The sequence below is a fragment of the Ictidomys tridecemlineatus genome, chromosome 2 (assembly GCF_052094955.1).
Source record: "Ictidomys tridecemlineatus isolate mIctTri1 chromosome 2, mIctTri1.hap1, whole genome shotgun sequence".
Taxonomy (NCBI): domain Eukaryota; kingdom Metazoa; phylum Chordata; class Mammalia; order Rodentia; family Sciuridae; genus Ictidomys; species Ictidomys tridecemlineatus.
Window position 1 is genome coordinate 201,041,075 of NC_135478.1, and position 21,156 is coordinate 201,062,230.

Here is a 21,156-nt window from a genome sequence, read left to right on the forward strand (position 1 = left end):
TTCATTTACCTAAATGCCTTTGACTCATGAACTACAATCTGCATTCAGAACATTGTCACCTGTCACACTGACTGCCCTTCACTTTTCCTGTCCTCTCAACCTCCCTTACTGGACTCCAGCCACAAAAGTCTACACGTCATTTTTACACAACTGTCTGACTTCAAACCTCACCAGCCTTGTTCCTTCACTGTGCTACTTTGACCCTTAGAAAATCCCACTACTACTGGGGTGCCTGGCCCCTAAGCTGGAAGATAATGTTTCCAGGAAAATGTGAGAAAAATTCTTAACTCTAATCCCCCACTCTACCAGCCACAGATATGTCCCTACTTGTCTACAATAGAAATCAAAAAGACTTTCCCTCTGAAATATTATAAATGGTAACTAAGTTCTACAATGTGACAGTGACAGTTTTTGGACTACATTCTGGATTATATCAGCTTTTAGAGGGTAATATAGGAAACAAGCAAAAATATGCACACCATTGTGCACATAGAGAAATAGGCTGCAAGTCTTAACAATTAATAAATGAAACTTCAGAATAACTTGGGGACTGACTGACTTTGTACTGCACTTAGTTTTGCCTAAAACCAAATTTTAAAATTCTAATTTTTTGAAGTTCCTATAAATTCAAAATGCAATATTGTAAACAACATTGCATAAGGGTTTTTATCATAATACACATTTATGATCAAAAGTCTGTTTTTCTAAATATAGTTAGCCAATATAAAACAGAAATAGTACGATAACATATTAATTGCTAACAGGTGAAAGATAAAAACACAGCAATGTTTCCCTGACCAATGCTCTACAGGTGTATTTATAATCACATTTTCAAAAATAATTGGATCTTTAAATAATGCTCAAAGTTCATTAAAACACAATATGATAATCATAGACCTATAAGTGCTCCTTAAAAACATTCAAATCTCATTAAATCAATCCAAGAACCAAACAGGTTTTTGATAGGTTTTAATCAAAGTTTTCTTTTACCTCCAGCTCATATCTGACAATATCAAATGAGTCTGCAGAAAAATATACTTGTTCAATACTATTAATTAGCTCTTGTTCAGCTTGAGGGTCACTTGGCTGTTCTCGAAGTTCCCGGAATTCCTCCTTTAAAGAAAAAAGTCACAATTATAATACTGATAATTGTAAGAATTCCATTTGCATGGAAATAAATGATTATGTGTCTTAACCATCACATATCTTCCAAAAATCATCCTAACCAAGGACACAAACAAATTAGAAACCATAAAAATTTGTGGAAAATTAGGAAATAGCCAAAAACTTTAAAACTACTTATCTACTGGAAAATGAAATCTAGCCAGTTTAATAATTTGGATTTTACAATTTATTCCTTGAGTGCCAACAAAGTTAAAAGAACTTAAATGTTTAAAAAAAGAAAAGTAACTACCTAAACCTATCACATACACACTCATGTTATCTTTTTACTTTTATATTTATTTAATTGGTACTGGGGAATTGAATCCAAGGGTACTTTAATTTTTTTTTTTAATTTTGAGACAAAGTCTTGCTAAGTTATTTAGGGCCTACCTAAGTTGCTAAGGCTAGCCTCTAACTTGAGATCCTCCTGCTCAGTTTCCTGAGTTGCCAAGAGTACAGGAATGCACAACCATGCCCAGCTCATTTTATCAGCTCAGCAACACTCTAAAATATGTCTCACCATACAAAAAGGGAACATCAGGGGCTGGGACTGTAGGTCAGCAGTAGAGTATTTGCCTGGCATGTGCAGGTCCTAAGTACAATCTCCAGTACCAGGAGAAAAAACATTCCTGTAAAGGGAATATCACCTCAATGACTTCTGGGTCACAATTACTACTGGAATTCATAGGCTATGCCTACTACCTAGTAATTCTGCAGCATTATAAGCAAATAAATGTAGTTGATAAAGTGCAAAAAAAATTAAGATGCAAAATTTGCTAAGACTGAAAAATATAAAGTATGTAGCCAAGCCAAAAATTTAAATAGACAATTATTTTCATATTAAATGTATAAATGCCACTGGCATATGACACCATGCTGAAATTATATATTAAGTACCAAAACAAATGTCCCAAAGTGACACTGCAGCCCGAAAAAAAAAAATACAAAATCTTCTCCTTTCAGTCAATTTGATGGCTTGTATGTGAAATCTGCATCTAAATTCAATTCAGACACACTCCATTCTGAAAAGAATCTAGATGATGATGTTTCGTTCTTTCTTTCTTTCTTTTCTTTTTTTTTTTTTTAGCACCAATGCACTTCTGGTTTGTAAGAAGGCTTCTACCTCATCACTCTCTAAATACTTTACTGTTGTTAAGACTGCCTGCTCAACCAAATTAGACACTTCTTGAGAACTGAGATCACTTCTATTCTCCATCATTATGTTCCATAGTGCCAAGGTAGTTAATAGTCACTGATGAAACTAAAATTAATAGTTAATTGTATTGAAAAGAAATATAAAACAAAAATGCAATGTGTTCTTTTGAAAGTCAAAATTTTCACAAATTCTTAATAAAAAGATTCTTTCTTCTAATTAGAAATAATGGCAAATGTTAGTGACAAGAATATCTTATGCACATACACTGGAAAAATAAAATCAGTTACAATGCAAACTCTTAATATAATTACACCACAATTTTGCCATGATATAAACTGATTTCCTAGGATGTGAGATGTACAAAAATATGTAATTTTCTAACTAAAATAGAATGAATTTGTCAAGTACTTTACATAAACAAAAGATTTCCTACAAAAAAAATGTAAAGACAAAACTGAGTGGGAGAGGAGTACCAAATGAAATTCTCTATACCATATTAAATTACGTGATTTAAGGAAAAAGGTTACAATGATACTGGGATATTTAAGCTAAGCTAGAAATAAAATATTTCAATTGTATAAACTTGTTGTATTATTAATAAAATGTTTAAAGGGTTTATCTTGACAGTACAATTTGAGTCATACAATACATAACTAAATATATATTAACATTAACAATGGGATAAGTGCTCTGTAAAATCTGAAAATCCAAGAACAATTCGTCAACAACTACAGACTATCAAAGGGCCATACTTGCCTGCCAATGGCAACTACACCTAAAATATGTATCAGTGTCATTCCAGAATTAATGCTGGAGAAAACTACAAATAAAGTAAAAAATATAACTGCAGATGAGGGTAAACTAAAAGTAAAACTGAGCAAATGTATTCTCCTCTCCCTTCTTTCAGTATGAACTAACACAACTACTGTCGAGGCCCTACCACCTCACCTTTCCCAGTCAATATAATTCCATTTAACAAACAATTATTTTTATTCCCCTTATGTAAAAATTCCCCAGACTAGGTGACACAGGAATGCAGATCAGTAAAATTCAGCTCCTCCCTCAAATAAGTGAGTCAAATACATAAGTAAATAGTTGACAAGGCAGAGGAGAGGTACAAAAAAAAAAAATCAATGGAAGAGGTGGCATTTAGAGAATATTAGAATAGGGATCATTTCAAATTTCAGAAACTGTGGGGACAGGGTCACAAATATAAAACAAGGTATAAGTAAACTCAGGAAGGCATATAACAGGTTCAAGCAATAAGGATAGCTCCAGGAAAGACTCTGTACATACATCAAAGAGGTAATGAAATGTAACAGAATTTTTTTTAATTCCAATACATTTATATATACATGAACTAAATTTTCCTTTTCTAAAAATAAAGTATCTTAACACATATCACTAGACCAGATGCTATATCAAAAATAAACCCAATATTCCATACTTTCTTAACATAATAAACTAAGCAGGATTATTTCAGGAAAGTCGAAGACAATAAAAATATTATTCAATATTTCAGAGGTTCTTTTATCCAGCAGTCATAACATAAGGCTGTATATAATACTAACAATTTTCCTATTTTGACCATCTCTGAAATAAAACTACATGAACATACATATAAAATATACATTATAAATGTAACTTAATGAAAAGTGAAGAAAAATAGTCATCACAGAAATTTAAGTCAAAATCTCTGATTTCTTTTCCTCTCCAGATAAAAACAAAAGGCATTATGAGAACTGGGGATTCTAGTACATAAAACAATCTGAGCCTTCAACTGTAAGGTGTTAGAAAACAGTCCCAGTATATTTATGGTTTCTAGGGAACTAGACAAGAAAAGATGAACATAAGAGTCCATCTCTTAAGAAATAGACCCAAGTTTACGAAGGAAACTAGCAGCTATAAATTTTGTATTTAACCACTACTTTCAACTTATCTAAAATGAGCATACTAATTGAAAATACTAACTCAAGTTTAGGAGTTTCAATTCTATTCACTTTTATAAGTACAAAAAGTTAGTCATGACAGAATAACAGTTCTGCTCATCATTATTAAACTTGATAGTCTCTTTAATTTTGAAAAATAATCTAAACCAAATTTTTAAATCCACAGAACAGCTAAGAATCTCAATTTTCAGCAGTAAGTTTTTATTCGAACAAAAAGACAAATGTAAAATCTCCATAGGTTTCAAATTTCTGCAGAATACTGAAACCCCAACTCCCCCTTTCTATACTTGCTTTATTAGAACACAGTTCACATTATATAGTTGATTATACTTATCTAGGTGGCAGAATGTGTGTGTGTGTGTGTGTGTGTGTGTGTGTGTGTGTGTGTATGTTTTGAAGGGTAAGAGTGCAGGATAGCAAGAAATGCTCTTGTAAAGCATGGGTTTATTTTTTTAACTGCTGGCATCTTTTCATCAGGCAAGATAAAAAGCTATTCTGTTATAATAAATTCTAAACAGAAGCCTTAATATTATAAAGGTCACATCACATTAAAGCTGTAATTGAAAGCAAAAAAAAAATTTAGCCACCAAAATCCATATAGAGCTAAAAGGAAGAGCAAAATATTAAGTTTTCAATATTCAATCAGTATTATTAAAGTCATAAATCTATTTTAGTGAAACAGATTTGATCTGCTTCCAAAATGAAAAAGGATCCAAAACCTACTTTAAGATAACAGATACCCTAAAACCATGTACCACATAAGTTTATAATGAATTGCCAGATGTCTGATTACATGGGGAAATGGCGCATTTTCTTAAAATCCTCCTAGAACAACAATAATAATTCATCAAAAGTAGCCGGTTCATCAGTTTGTGTGTGTTTTAAATAAAACATAGCTTTTGAAGCCTACTCCGTTTTCCTTCAGCCTTTTAGTGCCATCTAGTGGAATACTGATGAGGTTACAATTTGAAAAGAGGTTTCAGCACAATAATTTATGGAAAAGTTTTATAAAAGGTTATTGTATGGCATTATTTTAATCCAGGTTTACAACACACTTACATAATAAAAAATAATGTATTTTAATCACTTCCCACAAAAAATAGATAATGAATAATAGATTACAAATAAACATGATTTTATTCACAGAAATTTATTGAGTTGATATAAATTAAAATCACAAAATTAGTATAAATTTCATATTTAATACCTTGTTATGTACTTATTTCTTTTATTCTATAGTTAAAAATACCAACCCAAGTTCAGGACTTTGTTATATTTTTAACAAATCTTACTAAATTTATATTAAAAAAATAAAAAATAATAGCTCTGGAGATAATATTTTGATAAAAATTCATAAAACAATATTGATATCAACATTCTTTTCAGGTTATAATACATGACCATTATGGAGGCACTATGGAAAATCTGGATGCAGATTCAAGGTTCTTAATACTGATATTTTAAATCAGGATTCAACTCCCAAACAGTTCTAATAAATTCTATAACTAATAAGTTTATGGCTACTATAATTATAAAAAAATAAATATTGGTCTTAATTCTTCATAATTCTTGTAATCAATTAAGTAAAAATCCTTTCACTTTTAAATGGATAACAAGTGTAGTCAGCAAATGCTCTAATTCTAATATCCTTACCTCTGTATAAAAATCCCACTAATTTGAAATGTAACAGAACCCCATTTCCCAAGAACAGAATTTTAGATCATTTTCCTTTTTCCCACAAAAACTGTCCTCAAAATTGAAATTCGTTTGAATCTATCTTATATTTCCCATTTGTCCATTCTTGTGATCATGTTTTCACTTTTCTATAATATTTTATTCACCAAAATCCCGAAATGCCAGTATATGGATTACCATTTGACTTACATCTCCTCTTATAATGAAGAACAATATTATCTTGTCTATAAAATCTAGAAATTGTACTAGATGACTTTTAAGATTTCTTCCCTCTTTGTATTTATAAGTTCTTGAAATAGAATAAAATAAACAGTACCTTCTAGCTTATCAGATACCCAAATGCACTTCTTCAGTTCCCCTTCACTACATTCCGTTTTCTATTAAGTTGAACCACATGAAATTTGCCAAGATTCAACATTTGTAATCTAAATCAACAGCCATTTCACTCAATTCATCCTAATATCTCTCCCCTACTTATCCTTTTCACTAAGATCTCTCAATGTAACACAACTTAAGCTAATCTATTTCTTCCTTGAAAACTTTTGTTATAACTTAGAAAAGAAATAGAAATGAGCCCATTCTAAAGAGCAGGGATACCTTATTTTTTTTTATCTTCTACCTGTGTGATGCAGTGCTACTAAATGAAGTTAACATTTAAAAGTTTCTCCATGATTCCTCAGAAAATTGGACTGAACCACAATTTGACCCAGTTATCCCACTCCTTGGTACCCAAAGACTTAAAATCAACATACTACAATGATGCAGCCACATCAATGTTTATAACAGCTCAATTCACAATAGTTAAGCAATGGAACCAACCTAGGTGCCCTCCAACAGACACATGGATAAAGAAAATGCAGTACATACACACAATGGAATACTACTGATATGAGGCTAATTAATACTACTAATAATTAATTGATTCTCTCTGATATGAGGATGCAAACACACAACAAGGAAAAAGGGGAGAGAAAAATAGAAGTTCACTGGATTAGACAAATGGGAATAAAGGGAAGAAAGCGGTGATCAGAATAGGAAAGAGCAGAATGAATCAAACATAACGTTCCTTTATTGATGAATGCAACACCAGTGAAACTCCACACCATGTACAAACATAAGAATGGGATCCCAAGTTATACTCCATGTATACTCCATGTAATATGTCAAAATACACTCTACTGTCATGTGTACCTAATTGGAACAAATATATATGTATATATATATTTTTTTCTCCATACAAGCATTTAAATTAACCACTTAAATAGTATAAATTGTTAAATCCCAAAAAATATCTGCCAAAGTATGGGCAGCTTGCATTCTACACCTAGTAATATACTATGAACATTTTCTATGTAATATATATTACCAGTTTAAAACACAAACTTCAAAATAAGTTTTAGAGTATGATACCATATTTGTGGGAAAAAAAGAGGTGTTATATCATCTCCCTATTTCCTTTCTAGAATCTGTCATAATTTACAATTATCTTGTTTGCTATCTGCCTTCCTCCTAATTGATGTAAATAAACTCCCTCAGACAAGGAAAGTTTTGGCTTTTGGAAAAGATGCTGTCTTTCTACAGCTGTACTGACAGTCCCTACAGTGTGTCTAGCACATAGTAGATGCTCAAAAAATTTGTTGAAAATGCATAGGGAGAATATCAGAGGGCAATGAACAATGTAGATGATTTCTGTGATTTTGGTTTTTTGGTTCCTTTTTCTGTTTACCATGTTTTCTGTTTGCATTATATGGAACTTTTAAAGGAAAAGCTACTTTAAAATAAAATCACCACTTCAAATGAATGTTTTCCATTTTGTTGAAGTGCTTTTAATAATTTGAAAAAAATCAATAAAGATCATTTTGGAACACATCAAATTTCAGGTCACCAAGAACTAGATGCACATTAATTTCAAAGCAACTATACAAAATAAATCATTAAAAATGTTTATATGATTTAAATATGAAGTCACATCCAACCTGTGAAAAATATACTAAGCATTAAAGTTATACTAGACTACACTGTGTGTTTCTGAAAATGAGTCTTTTTTTTTTTTAGAGAGAGAGAGAAAGAGAGGAGAGAGAGAGAATTTCAATATTTATTTTTCAGTTTTTGGCATACACAACATCTTTGTTTGTATGTGGTGCTGAGGATCGAACCCGGGCTGCACGCATGCCAGGTGAGCTCGCTACCACTTGAGCCACATCCCCAGCCCTGAAAATGAGTCTTAACTGTCATTTTTAATACTGACTACCAATACCACCATGTCCTATTCAGTTCACTGACTGAGCTTTACTGCATTCTGAACTGAGCAACTCTTTAGTTCTGAAAAACAGTCAGAGACGGCAGAAGCTCTGCTTCCCCTCCAGCTCTGGTGATGTTGCAAGAGAGCCCAAAAAGAACAGATGGGCACCAGAAGCTTTTAAGGCTTTTTTTAGAATAAAGGCTTATATTATTTATTATTTTATTTATAATAAGCATATATTTATAGTGTAGTTATTAATATAATTTCACTATTAGAACTATTTCACAATCTAAGTAACTTAGGTTTTCAGTATGTGCCAGAAAGGACCAATGCCCCAGGCTTAATTGTCACCTGAATCATTTTCATTTGCTGATCTTGTGATACCAGACTAGCCGCTCTACCCAGAGCCAGTTATCTCAAAAGTACTGATGGGGCTTGGGTGGAGAGTCCATAAGACTAGGTAAAGAGATAATCATAAATCCACTGTCCACCATTACTGGAAAAACATCAAAATCCATGGTTTAAAGACAACAGAAAGTTTTTATTAATACATTCATGTATTTTTTAATGAGGTTCACTACCTGTAATTCTCCTTCCTCAGCCTTTCGAATCACTGAGATTTACAGACATGCACACTGTGCCCAGCCAATAATCTTTTTAAGTAAAATAAAAATAAAGAGAACTGTCTGTCAATTAGGACATATGGTTATCACTCACTTCCCAATTGTACCACAGTCTATAATCTTTAATACATTTTATAAAATTACAGTATTCAAACATGACTCTAAGTTTTGTCTGGCCCATTTCATGCTAAAGAACTGGCTGGAATTTCACTGTATTTAGACAATGTGTTTGGATCTGCCCTTTGGGGTCTGCCCTAACATAAAAGCTAAGCAGTAAACGAAAAATTCACTCTAGCAGGAAAAGAGTCTCAAAGAGAAAGGAAATCATCCTGCTAAGTAGCTGACATTGAGGTGTAAGAAGAAGCTTTTGATTACTTAGTAAGAGAAGCATCCCTATGAATTGGGCTCCAACAAACAAGGCCACAGGGGCAGAGCTACACAAGCCCTTTGAAGACAACATCATGATGCCATGTGCCCCAGATCCTGGATATGGAGCTCCAAGACTTGTTTTCTCAGCTGGATTTTGGGGTTGCTTGAGTCCTATCCCTTCTTTCTATGTCCCTACTTTTGTGAATGGAAATTTTTACTCTGTACCATTCTATATTAAATACTTGTAAATTGCTTTTAATTTTAAAAAAATGCTGAACACAGAAAATAAATGACTTTCAAATATGGTCCTCAAATTAAAATCCTAAGAGCAGACATTGAGAAGTGCTAGCTTTTATCTGTAGTGGAGCTGCTGTTTGCAAGGCCACATTCCAGAGAAACAGCAGGGACTTAACAATGGTTAATAATTCTCCCAGGAGAAGCTGGAAGCCACCTAGCTTCTAAATGACATATATTAAACTTGTAAACTTGAGAAATTCACATGAATACAAAAGGATTAAAATCTGAGATACATGAAGTTCAGTGTAAGTTATGCCTTAGGTGCTTATTCAAAAATCTATGCCCAAAACAAAACACAATTAGCTATAATTTTTGGCTCAGAATGTTACAGTTATAAAAAGTAGTAAATTATTTTACCTTATTTCTTCAAATTACAACAGATTCATTAATAAATTAAATATACACATACGTACTTATAGATTATATATAACCACATAAATTAAGTCCAAAACGATTTACCAAAAAATTTATGATTTATATAATATTACTAATTTATATATATAAAATTATTGGCTGTATATATAAAACGTGTGTGTGGATACACACACACACACATACTACACACACACACACACACACACACACACACACATGCTTCCAGGCTAAGAACCACATATAACAGACTTTAATTTTATTAGTTTATTAATTTATTGAGTCTGCAGTTCCCTTACTGTACTAAAATGAATCATAAGCATCCCAATGAGTAATGAAAGCACAAACAAGCCCTACACCTAAAGTACACTTAAAATTTACCCAGTTTATCATAACAATCATTAGCCTATGGGAAAGAAAAGCTTCTGTGAACCAATTATTATCCAGAGGCAATAATATTTTCTTAAGAAAGTGAAAATCACGCTCACACATGTAGATCAATACCTTTCCAGGGACCCGGAGACTCTCAATAGCACCGAGATCACTGAGGCTCTCTGGAGGGCTTTTCAGACCCTTAAAAAAATAAGAAGACAAAGAGAATTTTAATTGTGCTGAAGAACTGTGAAAGGACAGAATATGCTTAGTAAAAATGAAAATTTTCCTGCTTCAAAATACAGAGAACATATATTCTAAAAATAATCATCACTTAATACCTGCAGTATTATTCTGAAATCAGGTAAGGATGTACTTTTAGTGTCTTCAAATAATGAAGTATTATACAGCATCTTTGCAAAGAATGGAAGTCTATCTTCACCAGGGTTTTAAAACAACCAAAAGAAAGGAAATCCATTTAAAAAGTGTTCTATAAAAGTACTTATCTATTAATCATAAGCAAATTCACCTGGAAAAAAAGGTTCAAGCAATATTATTATTATTCACAGATGCAATATACTAACCAACTGAGCTATACAAACATTTTAATAATGCTAATTACTTAATTCATACATAAGTAATCTCTTCATCTTGCTTGATTATTTCCCACTAATGTATCTAATTCATGCAGCCAAAATTATGATTTAAATTCCAAGGCATATTGTTTTCTACCTCTTTTTTAGTTCTTTGGTACCCTTATACTTCCTATAAGTATGTCAACTGAAGGATTCTGAAACCCTTATATGTACTAAGGGAAATTATCAAGACAGAAAGAACTCAGCAATTTAAATTTTCTTTAAAAACCTTTTTTTAAAAAAATAAGCTACTCAAGGGGTTGGGGTTGTGTTTCAGCGGTAGAGTGCTCGCCCAGCACATGCGAGGCATGCTGGGTTCGATCCTCAGCACCACATAAAAATAAATAAATAAAAATAAAGGTATTGTGTCCAACTACAACTAAAAATATTTTTTTAAAAATAAGCTACTCAAAATAGTAATATTGGTCTTAGGCAAAATTAACTAGTACATTAATTTGAGGAAAAATTTTCATAAGTCAAATTGTCCTTTAGGCGCCCTATCTTGGCCTTTGATTCTCAGTAAGAACATATAGTATATGTTGATTATTTGAAACTTAAAATAGAACTTGTTTTTCTTGAAGACATAGAGCTGTGTTTTATCTTCTGCATTGTAAACCAGCATCAATCAAATACATGATTTTTCTTAAGACTAAGTGCTGTCTCACCTTCAATTCTTCCATTACTCCCAGAATACCTAACCTATCCCCCACCCAACTATACCCTTTTCTTCCTCTGTATGGTGCTCCACCCACCCACCCCCTGCCCCACCACCCACACACAGGCACACAAACACATAAAAATAAGAAAATAATATACCACCTCAGAATTATCACCTCTATGAAGTCTTCATGAACCCCTATGCTTCAAAGAACACGGTATTTCTCAGTATAGACCAAGGATCACCTCTACCAACATCACCCAGGCAACTGTTTTTTGTTTTTTGGGTTTTTTTTTTTTTTTGGTTGTAGTTGGATACAATACCTTTATTTTATTTATTTATTTTTATGTGGTGCTGAGGACTGAACCCAGTGCCTCACACATGCCAGACGAGGGCATTACCATTGAGCCATAGCTGCAGCCCCTCACCCAGGCATTTCTGGATTAGAACCTGAAATCTGCATTTTGACTAACACCTCATGTGACTCATATGATCACCCTCATATGATCACTGACATTTCTGAATTATAACTAAATATTTTCCAGGACAATAGCTAAGTCAAAGTTTTAAATTTCTCTTTCTCCCAGACCTTAAGTAACAAAGAAAGGGAGAGACCAAGTGTTACTTGCATGTGTAGCCTGGTGGCTAGTAAAATTCTAGGAACAGAATAAACACCAATGAGTCAATTACTGGGTAGAAGTTGTTGGTCAGGCTCCAGTCTTCAACCAAATACCACACTGTTCCCATGGGAACACACAACAGACTGTAGAATTATGTTACCAGGAATGCTTGCTGGAAAAAGAAAGGCCTACTGCAGATCAAACATGAAAATGTGCAGCGGGATAAAATTGTTGTTAGTGTGTTCCTAGGCTGTGTGTTTTTCTTTGTCTCTATCTCTCACCAACGGCTATCTTGAAGGCACACCATCAAAGTGGCAAAGAATACATGACAAGGTAAGTACCTACACTTTTATGTGCAGTTCACAGAACACTATATATACAACCATGTATACACATCAACACACTCACGAAATTAGACTTCATAATTTTATTCAAAGCTATGACCACCCCTAAAATATCTTAAAGCTTAACTGCTATATCTTTAAACAAACATTTTTAAAAGCAGAGATCTGTTTAACTAATCTAACAGAAATCCTTGGAGGACTATATCATGTCCAATTTTCTCTTTCCCTAGCACTGCTCAGTAAAGAATCTGATGTCTGAAATGTAAATGTGATATTTCCCAGTATCCAGAAAAAGATTAGGCACCACCCACAACCATTCGATACTAATTCATGGCAACCTTCTGCCAAATTACAAAATAAGAGTAACAAATGGAAACTCTGTGTGCAACTCCAATGATTTGTTTCTTTTTCTTTTCAACAGAAATGAATAGTGTTTATACTCAGTCCCCAATTTCTCTGGCCCTGATTCTCTTGAACCCACCCAAATCAGGCTTTCCTCCCCACCACTTCATGAAAATACTATTATCATGTCACCAATGATCTCCATGCTGCTCAACAGAGCGGAATGACACCAGGAAGGGGCTTCAGAGTAGACTATCTGGGTTTGTACCCCCACTCTCGCACTCAGGTCTTTAACAACTCTCCTTTAACAATCCTACCTATGCATTAACTCCTAATTATAGTTACAGCTCATACTTTGTTAAAAGTAGTCAGAGCAACATATGTAAGGAGCTAAAAATGCTATGTGGTACCTCACAAGCATTCTTTAAGTATTAACCATATTCTTAACATTATTATGCACACAGAATTATTTTTCTTGATCAAAACAGAAATGAAGAGGAATTATATGTTTCAAAGCACATCTAACACTCAAATGTACTTCTGAACTTTGACTATCAGTTTTATAAGTTCCTACTAAGAGATATGGAATCATTTTTATGTTCTATTTGTGCTTTTTAAAGAACAGTCATGGGCTGGGGTTACAGCTAAGTGGCAGAGCGCTTGCCTGGCATGTGTGAGGCACTGGGTTCAATTATCAGCACCACATATAAATAAATTAATTAAATAAATAAAGGTCCATTGACAACTAAGAAAATAAAAGAAAATAAAGCACAGTCATGGTTATACCTAGTAGTCTGCCTTTATAAACTGAAATTTCATTATGATCATTATTCTTTATGTGATTTTCTTTATTCTTTTTGATAATTTCATAATTTTGTATGTTTAAATTAATACAAAATCTAGTATCATTAACACCTATCTCTATATTTTAATTATTTGCCCAAATCAGATTAACACTTCAGACTACTTCAGTTATATCTATGTGAATCACTATCTATTTGTGAGACCAGCAATTAATGTTCTATCATATCAAAAAAAGCACCCCAATCAGGCTTTCTTCCTCACCACTTCATGAAAAGTGTCACTGTCATGTCACCCATAACCTCCTTGCTGCCCAGACCAAAAGCTCCCTCTCACCCTTACCTTAGTTGGTCAGTCTGCAGCATTTAACACAGCTGTTCACTCCCTCTTTAAAATTCTTTACATGGCTTCTAGGATCCACTCTTCCTGTTTGTTGTCTTTATCCAGCATTCATTCTACAAATACTTATTGGGCATCTGCTATATGCTAGAGAGCACTGGGATGCTTAAGAATTCTAATCTCTTGGCTGTTCTCTCTCGTTCTACTGTGCAGAATTCACCCTTCTCCTTTTGACACTGAATTCTCAAAAGCTCCAATCTTGGACTCTTCATATATCCACATTCACTCCACTGGTGATCTTAACCAGGTTTTTGCCATCAATAGGCTTGTAACTCCTGAGGTTTTATCTATACCTGGAATTTTTCCCCATAAATTCAGACTCATTTGTCTTACCATTTTAGGCTTTAAAATTAAAAAGTTTAAAAGCCATTTCCATGCAAAGTATTCTTCCCTCAGTTTTATCCACCTCAGTAAAGTGGCAAGTCCATTCTCCCAATTTCTGGAGCCAAACCATCTGGAATCATCCTCTTTCCCTTAAGCCCAAGTCCAATTCATCAAGAAATTCTGTTAACTAGACATTTATCATATAATCACAATCCAACCTCTTAACACATCTACCACAGGACCCCGAATAAACCCACACACTTCTTACTTGGATTACTGCAATAGCCTTCTTATTAGTCTTCTGTTTCCACTTCCCACTCCCCTTGGCCTGCTTCTTCAATCTATTTTTAAAACAAAGGTCACAATGGTCTTTCTGAAGAGTTAGCATCATGTTCCATCACTCCTCTGCTTGCCAATTCACTCAAAATAAATGCAATGGCCTTCTTGTGCGGTATAAGGTTCTATGTAAGTTTGCTTCCTGCCCTTAGCTCCCTAACCTCATCCTGACCTCCACTCCTACTATTTTCTCCTCACTCACTCCACTTCAGCTATGAGGGTCCCTTCAAATTCCTCAAACATGTCCCTGCCTCAGAACCTCTGCAATTGCTTGTCCTCCCACTGATATCCACATGATTCATTTCCTTACCTCCTTCAGGTCATTTTTATGGTTCTATTTCAGTCTTCAAGTCATTTCCATTACACACACTCTACCTGTCTTCCCAAACCTCCTGCTCACAGCCAGAGAGCTAGGATGCCATCTCTCTGATGCAATCCATGAAACTCTAAAATTACAAATAATCCCAAATTGCCAATCCCAAATTTACTCCCAGGACTCCCTATCCTCTTTTCCTCTATAGCATTTATCATCATGTCTACTTTAGCACTTGTCTATTTTGTTCACGGCTTCATCCCTCAAAATTAGAATAGTGCCAGGCACATAGTGCTCAATTCAATTTGTTGAAAGAACAGAGGCCAGCATAATAGAGAATGATGGAACAGATCTAATCTAAACAAAGAGCTAACAAAACCCTCCCTCCTTCCCACTCTTTAAAAACAAAGATCTTGGGACAGCTGAAATGCCAACATACTATAAATTTCATAGACCTTAATTTCAAGACTTTGCACATTAACTCAACATATATGTTAACATAATAAACATAATAAACAACTTTGTGGAAGTCAAGACATAAACACATATGATTCGACTGACTTTTAAAAGCTGTGTAAAACTCCAATTTTACTTCACTTTTTACACAGTATAGCTCCAGCGTTTCATGTATGTTCTTCAGATATTTCTTCCATTCCAATTAAACATAGATAAAAGCTACTCAAATTCCATAAGCAACTGCCTGAGGCTGAGAAATTACCATTTTTAGTTCAATTCCATTACATTCAGGAGATATAAACTTAATGTCACTGGTATCTAGAATTTTTATTTTTTCCTTTCCTACTATTTTTCACAAAGAAAGATCCAAAAAGAACAAGCCACCCAAAACTGTTTTATAACTGTGGCAACACTGCTACCTGGAACTGTGTGGGAAGCAACAATCATGAGAGCACCAAACTTAACTCATGAACAGAAGTCTAAATTCAGCAGTCCAAAGGCAGTTTATTAGTGGTAGGACATACAAAAGTGTAGTGTTTTAAAAGTCAAACGACAGATAACAAAACATTTGCTGAACTTCTCTACTGCTTGAATTACTGTAACAGTCTGCTTTCAGTTTTCCTGCTTTCCCACCATGTAGCCAATGCAAGGGTCTGTATGGTCAAGCATTTTTTTCTTTGATATGCCTAGAAACTGCACTATTACTTCCTTTATTTATTCCTTTCACTTCATTTACATAGTATGAACATCACCACCAGGCTAACCCCTAGAGGAACACATTATTGTTCCTATTTTAAAGTTGTGAAAACAGGTGCTTAGAAACATCAGGTAACTTGCCCAAGGTCACACAGTTATCACAGGATGAAACAAGATGCAAACTCATTATTAAGTAAAAAGTAGTAGGAAGCTAACTAAGCACCAGTAGACAACAAATGTAAAGAATGCTAAAATGCTACTATCCCCTTTGCAAATCTTTTATTATTCACAGAATTTTTATTTTATTTTCATGACTTCAACAATGTAATTTCACAAAGCAAAATAATATTGCAAGGATCATTTTCACTGTCCATCAAAAATAATTTGTAACCTGTTCAGATATTTCTAAAATTTAAATTCTCAAATAAATAAGAATTTGAAATTTATGTTCTCTTTTAATCATGAAAAAAAAATCACAAGGGCTGGGGATGTAGCTCTGTGGTAGAGCCTTTGCTTAGCATGCATGAGGTCCTGCCTTCAATCTCTACCACTACAAGAAAGAAGGCACAAATGAATATTTCACTAAAGGATTTTCCTCCACATTCTCCCAACTTCGCATGTTGATTTAAAACTAATATAAATTGTTTATTTCATGTTAAAGTAGTGAAGAACTGCCAATTCTTTTGAAATACTGGAGTTGAAATAAAGTAAGTCAGGTCAGTAAGTACATAATAGAAATGCATACCAATTCGTGCTTGAAGGAAGTTGAAACCTTATTAGGAAGCCTTAACATAAATGAGATAGGTTACAAAATAGCCGAAATTCTTACTCATGAATTATCGTTACAAAATAGCCGAAATTCTTACTCATGAATTATCATTTTGGAAAAAAAAAAAGCCTCATCTAGCCATGACAAAAATATATTTTTTAAAAACTAAACAGGATTCACAGTTTTAGCTTACTGATGATACTCATAATCGAATCGTGAGATAGGATAAACAAAGAATTATTTTCATATGCAAAAAAACTTAGCTACAAGGTTTGAGAATTTGGCCCCAAACACAATTCTACCAATTCTGTCTTCAAGTCATTTGCTTGTCGGGTTCTGTTTCACTCTACAAGTCATCTCCATTATACAGACCCTACCTGTCTTCCCAAATCTCCTGCTCGCAGCCAGCCAGCCAGGATGCCAAGGGTCCCTGAAAGACAACTAGTGCTGTTCTGGAAAGATGGCAAAAAGGCGAAGAGGAGAAACAAAGCCAGCCTGATTCCCTCACTAACCCTGTCTACAGAAATGCTTCTATGAGGGCCTTAACTACTTCAGCAGGAATCCGATGTAGGCAGCTCAGGTGAGTTTTACAGGGTGCGTCCCAGCTTCCAAGTCCTCCTGACACCTGCCAACACCTCCAACTTAGGTCTCCACCCGCCGCCGCCCAGGGACAGAACATCTCGCCTCTTCTCCAGCCGAGATAAAGGAGGCCTTTGTTTCAGCCACCAGGACTTACCTGTCGGGTCATGAGAGATTTTATTTTTTGCATGTCGAAGTCGTGGGGAGATTACCATGCCGCAGAGAGCTAACAAATCACACCGAACCACCAGACAGCTGGCGCCGACACAGGGAAGCCATAGTGGACGGTCACGTGGAGCGCTGACCCGGGTCAGCCTTCCTTTCCCGGGGCATGTTGGGAACTGTAGTCTTCCGGCCGCAGCGCAGAAGCGGTGAGAAGAGCACCGCCAGGTACTACATTTTCCAGCAAGCCAAGCACCGGGTGCTTCCGTTAAGCCTGCAAATTTTACATGTTGAGTCTTTTCGGTGGTACTTGCACTTGATTTCTCTGCTTTGGCGAATCTGAAACCGAAGTCCTAGGTGACCAGGCTGTGAACTAAAGAACAAACACTGAGACCATGTATAAACCAGACTGACAGATCGCCCGCTGGGCGTGTGATAGAGTGAACGCCAGCTGGTCTAGAGGGGTAGGGTGGGAGAACGTGAGACTGACGGGAAGGGGAAGGACAAACTTGGTGAGATCACCTGAAAACTTGGGACTTCCCAGGTGGCACTGGGCTTGGCCTGAGGAAAGGTGTGCTCTGAGTTGCCCAAAGCGTCTGGCCACTAGTGGGGAACAGTAATATTGAGGTTATTTTTAATTTTGAAAGTCTATTTGATCTCTCAGAAACTTTTAATTTCTAAAAATTAGGTTGTAATATTTGACCTAGGATTTTGTAATTACAAAATGATTATGTAAGTGGGTGCAATTTTGTAAATTATGAAGCACCACACAGTTTTGAGGTGTTAATAGTCATAATTCTGCCCTGTTTCCTGCTCCAGCGGAACCACCTCGTGTATACTTCTATCAGTATCAAAGTGCTTAGCAATTCCTTTTGATATTATGTTTACCTGTATGTATCTCTGGCTCTGTTATTTCTAAACCCTTAAAAATTCCCATCACTTTAGGGCAATTCTAGTTTAGTTCATTCTTTTAATTGTTTGGCTGTTCTTAGTTTACTAAAACCTTTAATATTTAGAAGTTTCTATATCAAAAGAAACAAATTCCCTACAATATTAACATATAAAACAAAACAGAATTCAATAAATATTTGTTGATCATTGGGCACAGAGCAACCCTATATTAAGCAATTTAGATGAATATGGAAGGAGTTCACAGTTTAATTAAAAATCATATCTTAGTGGTGATCAATTCCAGTAGTTGTGATTCTGAGTAGTCAGGTTCACTTGAGAAGGATCCTGTTGTTGTTGTTATTATTTTCTTAGGGGTTGTTGGTTGGTTTAGGTCTTCAGTGATTCTTAGAGGCAACCCAGCTGTTCTATTTAAAATCCATTCTTTAGCGATAAGAGAATTAATCCATATAAGATATAGAGGCCACACACTTCATTACACCTTAATCCAGGTATAGAACCCAAATTCAGTCCCAGAATTTTCTCTCATACACAAAAAATGCACAAAGTTAAGATGATCAAAAAATTTTGGAAACATAAGTGTTTTGCATAACTATTAGACTCTGAGAATCAAGAAAAGCATTACAACTTTGTTTTACCTTAAAGCTCCACATTTTAGTTTACATCTTATAGTGAAGAAGGTAGAAAATACAAACTTCTAAAAGCGCAAAGGCTTTAAGTACAATATTGACATGTAAAGTTAATTCCTGCTGGTTGTCTAAATAAACTGTATCAACTTACCCTAACATTTTACAAAATGATCCATAAATGATGCATTTTAGCTTGATAAAATTTTTAAATGCCCTAATGAACACTTTTTAAAAGATCGGATGTTATTTTATTCCCATTTAAAAAAATGTGTGTGTGTGTGTGTGTGTGTGTGTGTGTGTGTGTGTGTGAGAGAGAGAGAGAGAGAGAGAGAGAGATTTCTTTATTACTTTCAGTTTTTCCTGGTGGTAGGTCACAGAAAACTAGTGGAAAGTTATAATGGCCTGCAAACAAGTCTTGAGGAAAAGCTTGCTGAGCTTTATAGTTCCTTGGTGCCATTCCTGTTTTTGCAGATTGGAAAATCACATCATTAACAATTAAAGTAAGCGCATATTTCTGATGGCCCAAACAGGGGGGAACTCTCAAAGGTCAAAAAAGAGCTGAAAACCTCATGTGGTTAGGAAAATAAATTTCTTTTCCTCCTATAAATACTAGAACAGTGGAGAAGTTTGGCCTGTCCAGAATGATGTGACCATACTTCCTGATCAGGCAATAACAGAAAACAGAACACTTCCTGAAGGTAAAGCTGTGGCTGAGAAGAGTCAAGAAGGAAGACATTGCCACATAGTCAGCAGCCACAGAGGGTATATCTAGGCTTCTGGGACCCAGTGTTGTACACTTTACAATACAGGAGTGAATACAGCACAGGCTTGGGCACAGGTTCTGGCCCACTCTGTCAGCCAGTTCTTCCTGTAAACAGTAACCTTTCCTAGGATCTAATTACAACAATAAGAAAATGCTTTCTTTCCTCACTTTTTTAAAGACCTACTGTTCTATGTTGATGTTGGCATTTCTTTTTTTTTTTACCTTTATTTTATTTATTTATTTTTTTATATAGTGCTGAGGATCAAACCTAGGGCCTCACACATGCTAGGCAAGAGCTCTACTGCTGAGCCACAATCCCAGTCCACATGGTGTTGGCATTTCACCACCTCTAGTTATCAATTTTTTTGCCATTGCAAAATACTCAAAGAACATGGATTAAAAATATGGATGTTTGAAATTCATGTAGCAGTCATTTGGTATATAAAGAAAGATCAACCTTATAATTTAAATAAACTAGACTATAAACTATGTAATGTGACTTGAGAGAGAACAAAAGAACAGGGTCCTCCCAATACACACACACACACACACACACACACACACACACACACACACACCCCTGCACAGGACCACATATAACTTCATATACACTTATAAACATATACCCTATCCCAGTGGCTCCTTGCATTGCTTACAATTTAACCATTAATATAGCTTGTTTTAGGATAATCACCCTTCTCATTTTAAGTATAAGTATAGATATAAATAAGTAAACAGGTTAAAGGCCCTTTTTTCCCTAAGCAGTATATAGTAGAGCAGAGTTTTCTAGGGGGTTACAAGTGTGATGTGAGATGTTGATGGTGAGAAATTTCTTATAAAAACACTTCAAACAATTTTTTTAAGTCACGTAAAAATTGGCAACAGTTGAAGCTAAATTTTGACATTGCTTTGAATGACTTTCTGTATAAACATCTGAACTGAAATTACTGCAGCAGATGAGAGGTTATACCTACAAACCTACCGCTAGAGGGTGTTTTGTGCTTATGCCACTTAGTGCTTCCTTTACATGTGCTACACAAGTATTGTCAGTTTTTTAATGTGTGCCATGACAAGAAAAGATCACAATTATGGTTCATCTGGTATTTAATTAATTTATATAACATCTACTATCTTGTATCATAAAAGGTATATTTTTAAATATAACAAAAGCAATAGAAAAAA

The 21,156-nt window shown here is 34.7% G+C and overlaps 2 protein-coding genes across 2 annotated transcripts in view; one reads left to right on the forward strand and one right to left on the reverse strand.

The window, feature by feature from the left end:
• The window catches only part of Vps50 (VPS50 subunit of EARP/GARPII complex), a 121,121-nt gene extending 103,274 nt beyond the window's left edge, over positions 1-17,847 (reverse strand). Inside the window, exons 1-3 of the mRNA XM_005340532.4 lie at positions 17,669-17,847; positions 10,372-10,440; positions 991-1,113 (exon numbers count right to left, since the gene is read on the reverse strand). Of these exons, the coding sequence (XP_005340589.1) occupies positions 991-1,113; positions 10,372-10,440; positions 17,669-17,701 (225 nt within the window). The 5' untranslated portion in view covers positions 17,702-17,847. The remainder of the gene's footprint in view (positions 1-990; positions 1,114-10,371; positions 10,441-17,668) is intronic.
• A 29-nt stretch (positions 17,848-17,876) lies between these two features.
• The window catches only part of Hepacam2 (HEPACAM family member 2), a 41,906-nt gene continuing 38,626 nt past the window's right edge, over positions 17,877-21,156 (forward strand). Inside the window, exon 1 of the mRNA XM_040291509.2 lies at positions 17,877-17,901. The gene's annotated coding sequence lies outside the window, so the exon portion shown is untranslated. The remainder of the gene's footprint in view (positions 17,902-21,156) is intronic.